Genomic DNA, 13,179 nt, shown 5'->3' with positions numbered 1-13,179 from the left:
GGCGGTCAGAGCAGTTAAAGTGGAATAACAGTGCTATAAAAGTTTAGTGCAGTAATCTAGGTAGTCACAGAGATGACCACCACCCCTTACAGTCAGAAACAACTTGGCAACCTTGTCAAAGGGGAATACCTTTATCTCTATAGTACAGTTGGTCCTCCATATCCACGGATCCAACCATCCATGGCTTGAGAATATTCCAAGGGTACATATATCCCAAAAAGCAAAGCTTGATTTTGCCATTCTATATAAGGGACACCATTTTACTGCACCATTGTATTAAATGGGACTTGAGCATCCACATCCATGGAGGTGCGCAGTGGTCCCCAAACCGTGCCCTTTAAGGGATTTTGGACTTCATCTCCCAGAATCCCAGGCTATTGGCCAACATGGCTGAGGCTCCTGGGAGCTGAAGTATAAAATCTTGTAAAGGGCACAGTTTGGGGACCACTATGATACCAAGGGCCCACCGAGGGCCTAAATACCGCAAAGGCAACAGATTCTGTTTGATCTTGAAAGCTAAGCAGAGTCAGCCGTGGTTAGTACATGGAGGGGAGATTGCCAGTGAGGTGCTGTAGGCTATATTTTGGAGGGAGAAACTGGCAAAACCACCTTTGAGTATTCCTTGCCTAACGGTACATCGACAAATAATGCAGTTTGACACCACTTTAACTGCCTGGGCTCCAACCTATAGAATTCTGGGATTTATAGTTTTGTGACGCACTGGCATGCTTCAGCAGAGAAGGCTAAAGGACCTTGTAAAACCTCTGGGATTTGTAGTTTTGTGAGACACCGTCATGCTTTGGCAGGGAATGCCAAAGACCTTGTAAATCATCTGGGATCTGTAGTTTTACACTTTTAAATGCCAGGGCTCCATCCTACAGAATTCTGGGAATTATACTTTTGTGAGACATTGGCAGCACACTTTGGTGAGAAGGCTAAAGGACCTTGTGAAACTTCTGGGATGCATATAGGAGGAGAATTCCATTAAAGTGTGGGTGCATGGATGGGATATCTAGTACTAAGAACACAAAACAACCACAAAAATTGGAACCCAAATGGATTCATCATGGAGATCTGAATTCCCGGTGGGCTTAAGTGTGAGTTGGTGGTTTGAGCTTTTCATTGCTCTTTTACACTCTAAGTTTTCCCTAGGGTCTTCTCCTGAGTCTTGGCAGGATTGCTCCTATTACCAGATCATCTGGTTATATAAGGGTTTTAGTGAGCAATACGTGACCATTGTTGCTTCTGAATTGAGTAGAGACACATTGTGTGAGTTGATGAGCAGATACAATATATTTTAAATGGTTATAGGCCACTGAGGAAGACTGAGGTCAAAACATGTCTGGCCTTGAGTTTTTAATATCATTTTAGGATTTTATTTTTGCATTTGCACTACTTATAGTGGGGTATTGTTACCCTTTGAGAAACTTTATTGACTTTCATGTTCCAGGGTCAGATAACTCTGGCCTTGAGGTTGGATACTTTATATATTTTTTGCAATTGCTCATTTTTCAGTGGAGTATTTATACCCTTTTTGAAATTATACTGGACTCTCTACTCCAGTCTTTATTTTATTCCTTATTTCTGTACAGAAGTACTTTTTGTTAATTGGAAGTGGGTTATATTCCATTCAGTTATATTCTGTATTCAAAAATTTGTTTTGGCAGAACCCTTCAGTTTGTTTTTTTTATTCTTACACTTTGGGGCTTTTGGCGTTAGGGACTTTGGTTGTTTTGTGAGCACCAGAATACTTTGGCAGAGAAGGCTAAAGGACCTTGTACAACTTCTGGGATGTATAGTTTTGTGAGGCACCGTCCTATTTTGGCAGAGAAGGCCAAAGACCTTGTGAAACACCCGGGATTTGTAGTTTTGCACTTTTAAATCCCAGGGCTACAGAATCCTGGGATCTGTAGTTTCGTGTGTGGCACCGGCACTGTTTGACAGAGAAGCCTAAAGCACCACGAGGCGCCTTTTGGGAGAAAGAAGAGCCAGGAATCCAATATAATGAACAAACTACAAATCCCAGGGTTCCCTGGGCTCTTCCATAGCAACCAATAGCGGCGTCCCTTCCGTGACGTCAGGCGGGCTCCTCCCTCGGCAGGGTCCAATTAAGCTTTCGAGTTCCGAGGTGTTATGACCCTCGGCCGCGCCGTACTGGGAAGGCCTGGCTCCGGCAGGCGCCAACGACGAGCATTTTTTATTATCACCACGGTAAGTGGGGGGAGCGGCTCCCGAGGCTCCCAAGAGAGCCAGATAGGGAGATACCAAGTGGAGGCTGAAGGGGGGGGAGGCAGGGCAGGGAGCGGGACCATTCATTCACAGCGGGGGGGTTATGAAATGGTCTCTCTCTTCCTCTATGAAAAGGGGAGAGGATGGACGAGGCGTTGGCGCTTCAGTTGCTCTGAAGGAAGGATGCGAGGAGGAGGGCGGGTCCCTCTGCCGCTCAGGAAGCAGGAGGAGGAGGAGGAGGGCACTGCCTGGCTCTAAAACACCTTCCCTGAATTGTATCTGGGAGCCTGTGGGTTTAATGCTATTAATGCTTAATAGTAATAGTAATAGTAATAATAATTTATTCATATGCTGCCTCTCCCGCAGGGTTGAGGCGGCTTACAATACCAAATAAAATACAGTATAAAATACAGCATATGTACAATTGCATCCTTTTGCTTTAGCCTTCCCTGCCAAGAGAAGAGCCGCCTTGGGTGCCTCCCCTCAAGATACAGATCCCCACTAGGATTCAGGTCTCCATCCGCACCGCAGAAATAAACCGGTTCGACACCACTTTAACTGCCACGGCTCCATCCTGTGTAACTTTGGGAATTGTAGTTCGTTGTGGCACCAGAGCGCTCTGGCAGGGAAGGATAAATCTCCAGTGAAACTACAGATCCCAGGATTCCACGGCATGGAGATATCGGCTGCTAAGAGTGCCAGTCAACCTGGATTGTTTCTGCAGTGCAGGGGCAGCCCATGACTCTGCCCTAAGGAATCCTGGGATTTGTAGTTTGGTGAAGCACTGGACCTCTCTCACCAAACTACAAATCCCAGTACTCCGCAAGATGCAGCCATGTTGGTTAAAGTGGTGCCAAGCTGCTTTATTTCTGCATTGTGGAAGAGCTGAGAGAGAGGAAGTCTGTGTTTAAGGCTGTGCAAAAAACCCCTTCTCTTGAGCTCTAGGTGATATTGAATATTCCCTGAGTACTGGATAACAATGTCCAATAACTGGCATCCTGCTGGCGAGCCCCAGCCAGAGTAGACCTATTCAGCCAACACTGAGGTAAATCCCATTGAATAATCTGTACAGGATTAACAACAGGATTTATGCCCAGTGAGAGCAAATAGGCCTAGGACACTTCTAGAGTTAAAGGCAGATCTTTTGTCGCTTGAGGAGACCAGCGCGGCATAGTGGTTTCAGCATTGGACTATGACTCTAGAGGCCAGGGTTCGAATCCCTGTTCAGCCATGGAAACTCACTGGGTGACCCTGGTCAAGTCACACTCTCTCAGCCTCGGGGGGACAATGGCAAACACCCTCTGAAGAAACATACCAAGGCCTCATTCCCACTACCTTTTAAACTGGGCCGCAAATCAGGTTGAACCAGTTCAAATGACCCTAGTTCCCACTTAAATCGATTCACTGAAGCAATTAGGTGAGGGGGGCCATGCACCAGACCCATTTAACCCACTTCTTTTTGTCGCTGATGTTTTCCACACTTTTTTCACCAAATCAATCCAACGCAAGTGTGAACCACAAGCCGATCGGAAGTGATTCAAATTTGCCCTTTGGCTGGCTGAAACAGAATCATTCCATCGATTCAGATCGCACACTGATTTATCTGTAAGTGGGAATGAGGCTTAAGAAAACCCTGTGATACAGTTGCTGTAAGTGGCAAACGACTTGAAGGCACACAACAACAACAAATTTTTGTTTGTCCAGTAAATGGTTAGAGGGACTCTGATTCAACATGAAAGACAAGGTAGCAGGTAAATGAGAAGAGTATGGTTAGATAAGTAGTAGAAGTGAAAGAAAGTATTAACAAAGGTGATATTCAGAATGTAGTTATTAGGAAGTTTGTTTTATTAACTTTGTTTAGAGATGAAGAATGTAAGGAATAATATATGTGAGATAAAGACGAAGGAATGAATGAATGTATGTAGGTTTGTAAAATGTTATATAATAATGTTGCTTTATATTGTCATTTTTTAATAGGAGAAAAGAGAACCTTGTCTTGTACCCTGTTGGTGATTTTGTTGGGGAGGAGGGGAGAAGATTTAAGCTTCAAGCCTACTGAGGTAATGGATGAGTGCATTGCGTAGGTTGTGAAGTGTGCGCGGAGTGAACAGTTTAAATGAACATAATAGTAAATGCCTGTTTGTTGCACTTTTGCTAGAGAAGGATTTGTCCGAGCACAAGATGGTTTTAAATGAGGTGGACGATGGAGGATCTGAACAAGAAGACAACAGATTCCTGGAACCTGATGTCATTGCCAAGGGAAACATACTTGAGAGTTTTATAGAGAGCCAAGAAGTACAGGAGTTGATTAATAATCTCAGATTAGTGTATGAAGACCTGACGTTGCGAGAAACAGCACTTCAAAAATTTAAAGGTATGAATGTTTCCTTTTAGTATGTATGGCTGATTGGGGCTTTGTCTTTAGATCTTGTGAGCATAATGGTAAAACCTTAACCCTTAATCCTGTTGGTAGGCCTAAACTAGAGTGGACCCAGTGAATAAATGAGATGTGTTTAAGCTTTAACTTCCCATTCAGCAATTGATTCAGTGGGTCTTCTCTAGATGGGACTATATGAATAGGATTCAGGTCATATTCATTAAATTCATTTGGTCCTACAATCACTTACTAGAGACAGTCAGACCTGTTAGATAGTGAAGATGAATGGCTAGTGAAAATACATAGAGTAGGTGGCCTTAGAGAACCAGCACAGTGTAGTGGTTAGAGCACTGGACTATGACCCTGGAGACCAGTTTAAATTCCCAGCTCGGTCATGGAAACTCACTGGGTGAACTTGGACAAGTCCCATTCTCTCAGCCTCAGAGGATGGAAATGGCAACCCCCCTCTGAAGAAACTTGCCAATAAAACCACATGATAAGTTTTCCTTAGGGTTGCCATAAGTCGGAAATGACTTGAAGGCACACTACAACAATGGGCCTTGGGCAAGACAGGAATGTACTTGCTATATTGCTATTGATTGCAAGACAGTATGTCACGGTTTTATATCTACCGTACAGAACTGGTACCAGACGAGAAGATATGATATGAAGATATAATATTAAATGTTGGTTAAATGTTGGGACTGCAGCCACCCCTTCACAGTTGCAATGTTGTGAGTTCAATACCCACCAGGGGCTCAGGGTCAACTCAGCCTGGCATCCTTCTGAGCTCACTAAAATGAGTATCCAGCTTGTTGGGGGCAATTCACTTAAACATTGTAAACCGCTAAGGGAGTATTTAAGTGCACTGATAAGCGATATAGAAATGTAATTGGCATTGTTATTAATTGCAAGCTTATGATGTCAACTTGCTCAGCTAGCCTGCCACTTACTGGATGTTACAAGTTGAGTCTCCCTTCTCTGAAATGCTTGGGGCCAGAACTGTTTTTGATTTTGGAATATTTATTTATTTATTTATTTATTGCACATGTATCTTGCCTTTCTCCCAAAATGTGTGTTTGCATATATATAATGAAATCTTGGAGAAGTGGCCCCACTTTAAATATGAAATTATAAACATAACCTGAAGGTAATTTTATATAGTAATATTTTTAAAAAATTTGCATCAAAATTTGTGTACACTGAACCATCATAGAGCAAAGGTGCCACTGTCTCGTTCACCCATTTGGACAATTTTGGATTTTGGGGAATAATAATAATAATACTTACTTATTTATACCCCGCTCTTCAGCCAAGGCTATCAAAGCGGAATTCTGGATGGTGGATAACCAACGTGTGACCAAAGTGCATTGTTTTTACAAGAAGCTCCCACTTATGATGGCTTAGGGACTAGAGCACTGCATCAATTGGAATCAGTTGAAAAGCAGAACCCAGTATTTTTTAGCTTGCAAATAAATTTTACCACTGAAAAATGTATTGTCTTCTCTTCCATGGGCACAAGACCCTTTTTGAATATTTTTTCATAATCCCCCACTTCTATTATTGCCTTCCATGGGCAAAAGCCCCCTTTTGGACAGTGCTTTGTGACCCCCTGCTTGTGCTCCTGGAAGGCAATAGCTCCTTTCCCCAGAAGCAGGGAATCAGGAAGCCTTATCCAAAAAGGGCCTTGTGCCTATGGAAGACAATAACTCTGTCCCTTGCAAGCGGGGTGGGTGGAGTGGGATCAGGCCAAGGGGCAAGAGCTTCAAAACAAAGAACTTTCTTCTTTGGCCTCTGCTGTGTTGTACTACTTGCTCACTGCCCAGCTAAGGGTTGCAATTGCGGAAGAGTGCCACAGTACTCAAAAAGGCCAGGGGTAGCTCCTGTTGTTTCATGCTGTGGGTGTCAGAAATTAAGCTTTCTTACCTCTCTCCCTTAGCAAAAGAAGCAATCAGGAGGGGGTTGTTGTCCCAGTAACATCCAGATGTGCTTTTCCATGGCCTTGGGGCTAGGGCAAGGCGGGAGTTGGGGGCAAGGTGAAGTGGGGATTGGAGTTGTTGCAGCCTTGTGGAGATTCAGGATCAGGGAGAACAAACTTCCCTGCTTAAGACATGTTACTGATGATTCCTTGCTCTTTTTACCCTTGCAAATTACATGGAAAAGTTCAATTAATTCAAGGAGGGCTCTGCTCTGATGATAGAGCTGATCCCTTGTTGAATTAATTGAATTTGTCTATAATTTGCAAGTGTTGAAAGAATGAGTTGTCAGAATGGGAGGTGTCAAAATGCGCCTGTGTTGTACTGTATTTTAATGTTTTTTTTCCAAGAGCAAAATCAAGAAGATTAACAGAATAAAACAAATTACCACCATGACAAGCTTGCCTGACTTTTACTACAAGTGATACAGTTGCTATTCAAGGGGCAACAGTGTTATGGCTTGCATACAGTTCAGGAATCTTGCAGTAGGGTCTTCTCTTCAGGCTAGGCAATTCAGAGATTAATAACATTGGAAAACTAATTGATCTTTGATGATTCTCACTGAATAGTCTTTTCCTCTTTCAGTTATAATGGACAAGTACCAAGAACAACCTCATCTTTTGGATGCTCATTTAGGTAAGTTGTGTTGTTTGTGTGGTTTTTTTTAAAAAAAATGTAAAACTTTATAAAATAGATGTTTAGTCAGCACGGAAGGAATATTGTAAAAATACTTGCAGAGGTGAAAGATAAAAAGTGCAGATGAAAGTATTGTACTGCCTTGTGATTTTCCCATGTGGAAGCCTCATCAGAGAGGCTTCAATGAAGATGTAGAGGTCACTTGTATGTGTGTGTGTGTGCGCCTTGAAATGACCTATCAACTTAAGATGAACCCATGGTTTTCATAGGGTTTTGCAAGGAATACTCAGAGGTAGTTTTGCCATTTCCTTCCTTTGAAATATAGCCTATAGCACCTGGTATTAATTGGAGGTCTCTCATCCAAGTACTAACCAGAAGTGATCATGCTTAGCTTCCAAGATCAGATAGGATCTTGTGCCTTAGAGTATTTAGGCTGAGAGCACTTGAGCAACCTTTAATTTCTGCAAGAGTACTCCTGTGCAATTGAAAATTTATGGCATGGTTGATAATGAGAATGATTTATAAGCTTATGCCAAAATTGGAATTCATGTTTCTGAATATGTTTGCAAACTAATTCTTTCTTTCCACCCCATCCATCTTTTCCTGTGTTTCTTCTAGAGTGCATGTTGAATGTACTATTAGATATTGTCCGGGATGAAGCATCTCCCTCTTCTTTAATTCATCTGGCCTTTCAATTTCTCTACATCATTTCAAAGGTAAAAGTGGATTATAATTAGGTATGAAGTTTAATCGCTACTGTCAAATAATATAAATGAGTGAGTTATTGTAAAACAGTGGTCACTTAAACATTATGACCTGTATTTCTTCAGTGATGTGTTCCAAAAACTACAGAATTTGGTGATCGCATTTTGTGTGGTGCCTGCCATTAGGATTCTCTCTCAGAAATTAATGCAAGAAACACAGACTTCTATGTAAATATTTTCTCTTAATGTTGCCTGACATCATTGCCATCATCATCAGCACCACCACAGTAGGCCCTTGTCATCTGCTGGAATCCCCTGTAGCTATCAAATCTGTGGATGGTCAAGTATTTTTGTATGCAATAATAAAGTCATATCTCTTATATAAAAATTTGGGATTTAAAAAAATATATTTGCAACCTGTGGATGGTTGAATCTGTGGATGTAGACTTGATGGATACGGAGGGCTGACTGTATATTATTTGTTTATATTCCACCTTTTCCTTCCAGAATGAAGATTCAGTGTAACTTAACAAATATGCATAGCTAAAAATGCAAAAAGGTGTTGAAATGTAATTAAACTATCAATATAAAACTGAAATAGGCGGGGAAAGTGTGGCTTCTGGGCCACATGTGGAGCTGGTCCCCAAATCCTTTTTTTAAAAAAACCTGGTATGATTTTTAAGGCAGTTTTCACTTAAAAAATGTGCAGGGAGCCAGATGATACTAGTTAGTAGGCAGGATTTTGCCTCAAAGCCACTGTTTTGCAGTTTCCTTGTTTTCATATCCTCCTTCCCTACTGTGGTTTTATCATGAAGGCAGTTAACCTTTCTATAGGCTATCCAATTTGGATGTTATTGTTGTGTGCCCTCAAGTTGTTTCTGACCTATGGTGACTCCAAGGCGACGCTATCACAATGTTTTCTTGGCAAGATTTGTTCAGATGGGGGTTGCCTCTGCCTTCTTTTGACTTCCAGAGTTGTGGCCCAATGCTCAGACCACTATATCCCGTTGGCTCTGAGTTGAGATATATGTGATCACTTCATATACTTAAATGGATAGACAACCTTTCTTCTATTGTGGACCTCAGAGCTGTGTATACAACGTTTTCAAAATTATAAATGTATTTTGAAATCATACATGCTTTGCATGCATTATAAAATGACCAAGTTAGAAAATTGTTCATCTATTCTAGAAAAGGATAAAGATAATCCATCATAGAAAAGTATTATGCCACAAAGAAGCACTATAGCATATCTCTCCATTACACATCATTTTTTGATGAATGTTGCAATTTCAAATCTGAAACAATATAACCTAAACACAAGTTTATCACTTTGGAGATAACTGAACATAGCATGCTGTATGTTCATGTAAAAATGTTTTAAGGATATCATTGGTAAGGAAAATTTACATGTTATACTGTACATACTGGTTCATACTGGTTTTTAACTTAATGAATATTGAATCACTTTTCTTGATATTTTGACTATTGGGTGCTATATCTAAATATTTCCAAATTCATTCCCAGTGGGCCCACATTTGTGGAACATCTTTCTGGGAAAGTGTGCCCTGAAGATTTATTATTGCTATATGTTTGGTTTTATTGTCTGTACTAGTCTATATTTTACCCATTTCAGGGTTAAAGATGGCATATTACTCATTACTGTGATGTTTATTGTTCTTAATGTACATGAGTTATATATTACACATTTGGGTGCAGCATTTAAATATTTCAGATATGAACATTAAAATATTTTTATATAGGATAACATTTTCTTTATTAGGTCCGAGGGTGTAAAACTTTCCTGCGACTATTTCCTCATGAGGTAGTCGATGTGCAGCCTGTTTTAGATATGCTTGTATGTCAGAATCCAAAAGACTATATGGTGAGTTCTTTTCCTTCATACCTTATTAGAGAAATTGTACCTGCAGAAATGTACATTAGGGATAGCTGTTAAAATGTATTTTATTTGAAAGCCATATTGTTAATTTAGCATTGGGCAGTAGGAAGGGTGGATAAATATGCACATTTTGTCAAGTGTGTGTGGGTGTTGTCATAGCTCAGTGGCAGAAATGCTTTGCAGAAGATCCCAAGTGAAATTCCTGGCATCTCTATGATTGTCAAAGACCCCTGCCTGAAACCTTGGAGAGCCACTGCCAGTCAGTGTGGTCCACTGAGCTCAAGGGATCAATGGTTTGATTCTGTTCTTACTGTCATCCATGTTGTTGTGAAACACTAAAGACATGTTATGTTTGTGTGCATTACAAACCTTTTTTAATAGAATAGCTGTACACCTTCCTTCTTAAAGATGCTTTTGTATTCTTACAATTCACACTAGTTGCTAAAGGTCTAGAGAGTCATAGTCTGAAAAATATAAGCAGTTATCTTGGCAAAAAGACCTAGCAATGGAAAAGTTACTTCTGGAATCCTCCATTTATGGGCCTTTAATGAAATTTCTATCTTATGTTTGCATGTGTCTTCAGAAAACCTGAACTTTTCTTGGCAGGGTTTGTGGTGATGGGGCTTAGGGTTGTTGTTGTGGATGAATAAAATATTCCACTTGAACCTGGTTTCAATTAAACATATGTTAAAGTTGTTAAGTTTGTTTCTTATATTCAGGAAAAAGCAAAGCCCATTAGACCCAAACATAGCCCTAGGTGTTCTAATCTCTCTCTCTTTCCCTTCCTCCTCCCCCTCTCTTTTTCTGCATATTCTAATACTAATTTATATTTTGTGTGCGGATATGGTTTCACATATGTATATTGTAAGCTTTCTGGGCACGTGGAGTACCTATTTTACAGCATTTATTTTGTAATAAAAATAAGTATTTTTTCCTATCTCTTGCTAGACCTGGGAGACTCGTTATATGCTCTTGTTATGGTTGTCTGTAACATGCCTGATTCCATTTGATTTGGCACGGCTAGATGGAAATATCTCTTCCCTAGAAGGATGCCCTCGCATATCAACAATGGACCGAATCCTCATGGTAGCAAAAGTGAGTTTTGCTAGACAATACCATTATGATCTATGACACTTTCCTTGTGTTTGTAAAAGTAGAATGCATTTTATGGCAAACTATAATGTCCAGGGATGTTTTACTTTTACTATAACAGTGCAGCCTTGCATTTAATCAGTTTTTCCATTTAAACATTTTAAACCACAGATTTCTTCTGTCTGAATATACAATTTGTTAAAATCAGTAAATTCTTCAAAAATGAGCTGAAATGTTTTCCCGGTTGCACTGGCCATCTCCAATGGGTAGAGTTACTCCTAGCATGGAGAAAATGATGTTGCTATAGGAATAAAAGATGAGCAGCATAACAGAAAAAACTTTATTTTATCAAAATTGTGGGTGAGTATGTCTCAACAATAGACCTATTCAAACAGAATTGTAAGATATAAGCAATTAGAGACTTAGGCCTAAATTGACAAATTCAGCAGTTTCAGTATTTTAATTTTTGTGATCTCCTCTCCCCTTTATCCTCAGTATGAGAAGTATGGCAATTTTGGAAAACATCTTGTTCAAAACTGAAACCATTGTCCATCTTCATTAAAGTCTAACCTTGAGAACTGGGTTTTTTGGAGAATTGTTATGGCCATTAGAAACAGCAGTAGTCTCCCTCTGCCATGGTTATCTTACTCTGAATTTTCTCACCCTATTTCATTTTATTGTGTATGAAGTGTGGATAATATGAGGATTCACAGTGGAATCACCTCATGTCATATATTCTATATTACTGTATATTTCTGTGAATCAGGGAAGAAGATAAGGGTATGCTGATTTTGCTTCCTTAGAATATTTTACTGTACTTTCCCTAATTATCTCAAAGTAGTCGAGAGGACAAAAATACAATCCTAATTTAAAAAACAACACCCTAAAAACAAAAACCCCTTGCAGATAAGAAAATAATGAGAAAAAGACGAAATTCAGCCAGATGTTAGCTGAAAAAGTATGGTATAATTTTTCGAAACCCCTGGAATTTTTCTCAATGTGTTAAAAAAGGCTAATTTAGAATTTTGAGGCTGTTGATGATGTCCTGTTTTTTGTCATTCTTCTGATTTAAAGGTAAAAGTTTTCACTGCCAGCATCCATAGTTTTTGTGGGTTTTTCAGGCTATGTGACCATGCTCTGGAAGAGTTTATTCCTGACGTTTCGCCACCAACTAAGGCCTTGCAACACCTTAAGGCATTGCCATTCAGCACCAGACCAACACACAGTTTAACATGTAAATCACTTCCTCTCAACCAAGAGTCACACAGTATGTATGTATACCCCACTCTCTTCCATGCCAGCAGTCTCTGAAGTTGGCAGCCACAGATGCTGGTGAAACGTCAGAAATACACTCTTCCAGAACACAGCAACATAGATCTAAAAACCTGCAAAAAACTATTCTGATTGTTGTAAAGATGAGACATCATCTTCTAAGTCTTACCTACTTTGAAACTGAACTACTGATTGAGATAGTCCTCCAGTGACTGTGTTTGCAGTCTGGGGGTGCTCCTTGACTCGTCGCTCCTGATGACAAATCAGGTAAATGCGACGGTCAGGAGTGCCTGTTATCAGCTTCGGCTGATACGCCAGCTGCGCCCTTTTCTGGAAGTAAGGGATCTCGAGACAGTTGTGCATGCGCTGGTAACCTCACGCCTTGACTTCTGTAATGCACTCTACATGGGGCTACCCCTGTGCTTGACTCGGAAATTACAGCTGGTTCAAAACATGGCAGCCAGGCTTGTCTCAGAAACATCTAGGAGGGACCACATTACTCCGGTTTTGAGGTCCCTCCACTGGCTGCCTATCAGCTTCCGGGCCCAGTACAAGGTGTTGGTTATTACCTTTAAAGCCCTAAATGGCTTGGGTCCAAGCTATCTCAGGGACCGCCTCCTCCCGTACAATCCTCCCCGCGCTCTCCGGTCCTCTGGGAGGAACTTATTGCAGCCTTTAAAATCTAGGCTTGCGGCGACCTCCCAGAGGGCGTTCTCTGCTGTCGCCCCCAAACTCTGGAACGACCTGCTGAATGAGATCCGTCAGATAACATCATTAGACAGCTTTAAAAAAGCGGTCAAGACGGATCTCTTCCGGCAGGCCTTTCCAGACTAACCATCCCGGCCCAGGTTCCCTGATTCCCTGATTCCTCCCGTGGCCCCATCTTAGTGATGGTCGAGGATCAACAGAGGGATATCAGGGTTTCTAGTTTTAATTGCTGTTTTTATGCTTGATATTGTGTTTTTAATATGTTATACTGTTTAATATTGTCTT

General features: G+C 40.8%; 1 protein-coding gene across 4 annotated transcripts in view; it reads left to right on the top strand.

The window, feature by feature from the left end:
- Positions 1-2,123: 2,123 nt before the first annotated feature.
- The window catches only part of LOC149322093 (tubulin-specific chaperone D-like), a 174,061-nt gene continuing 163,005 nt past the window's right edge, over positions 2,124-13,179 (top strand). Inside the window, exons 1-7 of one of the 4 annotated variants that reach the window (XM_089534330.1) lie at positions 2,124-2,211; positions 4,207-4,289; positions 4,388-4,603; positions 7,168-7,218; positions 7,837-7,934; positions 9,706-9,807; positions 10,771-10,917. In XM_089534330.1, the coding sequence (XP_089390456.1) occupies positions 4,411-4,603; positions 7,168-7,218; positions 7,837-7,934; positions 9,706-9,807; positions 10,771-10,917 (591 nt within the window). In that variant the 5' untranslated portion in view covers positions 2,124-2,211; positions 4,207-4,289; positions 4,388-4,410. Of the gene's footprint in view, positions 2,212-2,459; positions 2,519-3,589; positions 3,835-3,921; positions 3,981-4,206; positions 4,290-4,387; positions 4,604-7,167; positions 7,219-7,836; positions 7,935-9,705; positions 9,808-10,770; positions 10,918-13,179 lie in introns of those variants that run through there. The other 3 variants (XM_089534340.1, XM_089534350.1, XM_089534359.1) reach the window with 3 other exon arrangements.

The sequence above is a fragment of the Sceloporus occidentalis genome, unplaced genomic scaffold, assembly GCF_023333645.1.
Source record: "Sceloporus occidentalis isolate IW3139 unplaced genomic scaffold, rSceOcc1.0.p SCAF_1, whole genome shotgun sequence".
Classification (NCBI taxonomy): Eukaryota; Metazoa; Chordata; class Lepidosauria; order Squamata; family Phrynosomatidae; genus Sceloporus; species Sceloporus occidentalis.
The sequence above is the reverse complement of the archived record's forward strand: the minus strand, read 5'-3'. Positions and strand labels throughout refer to the sequence as shown.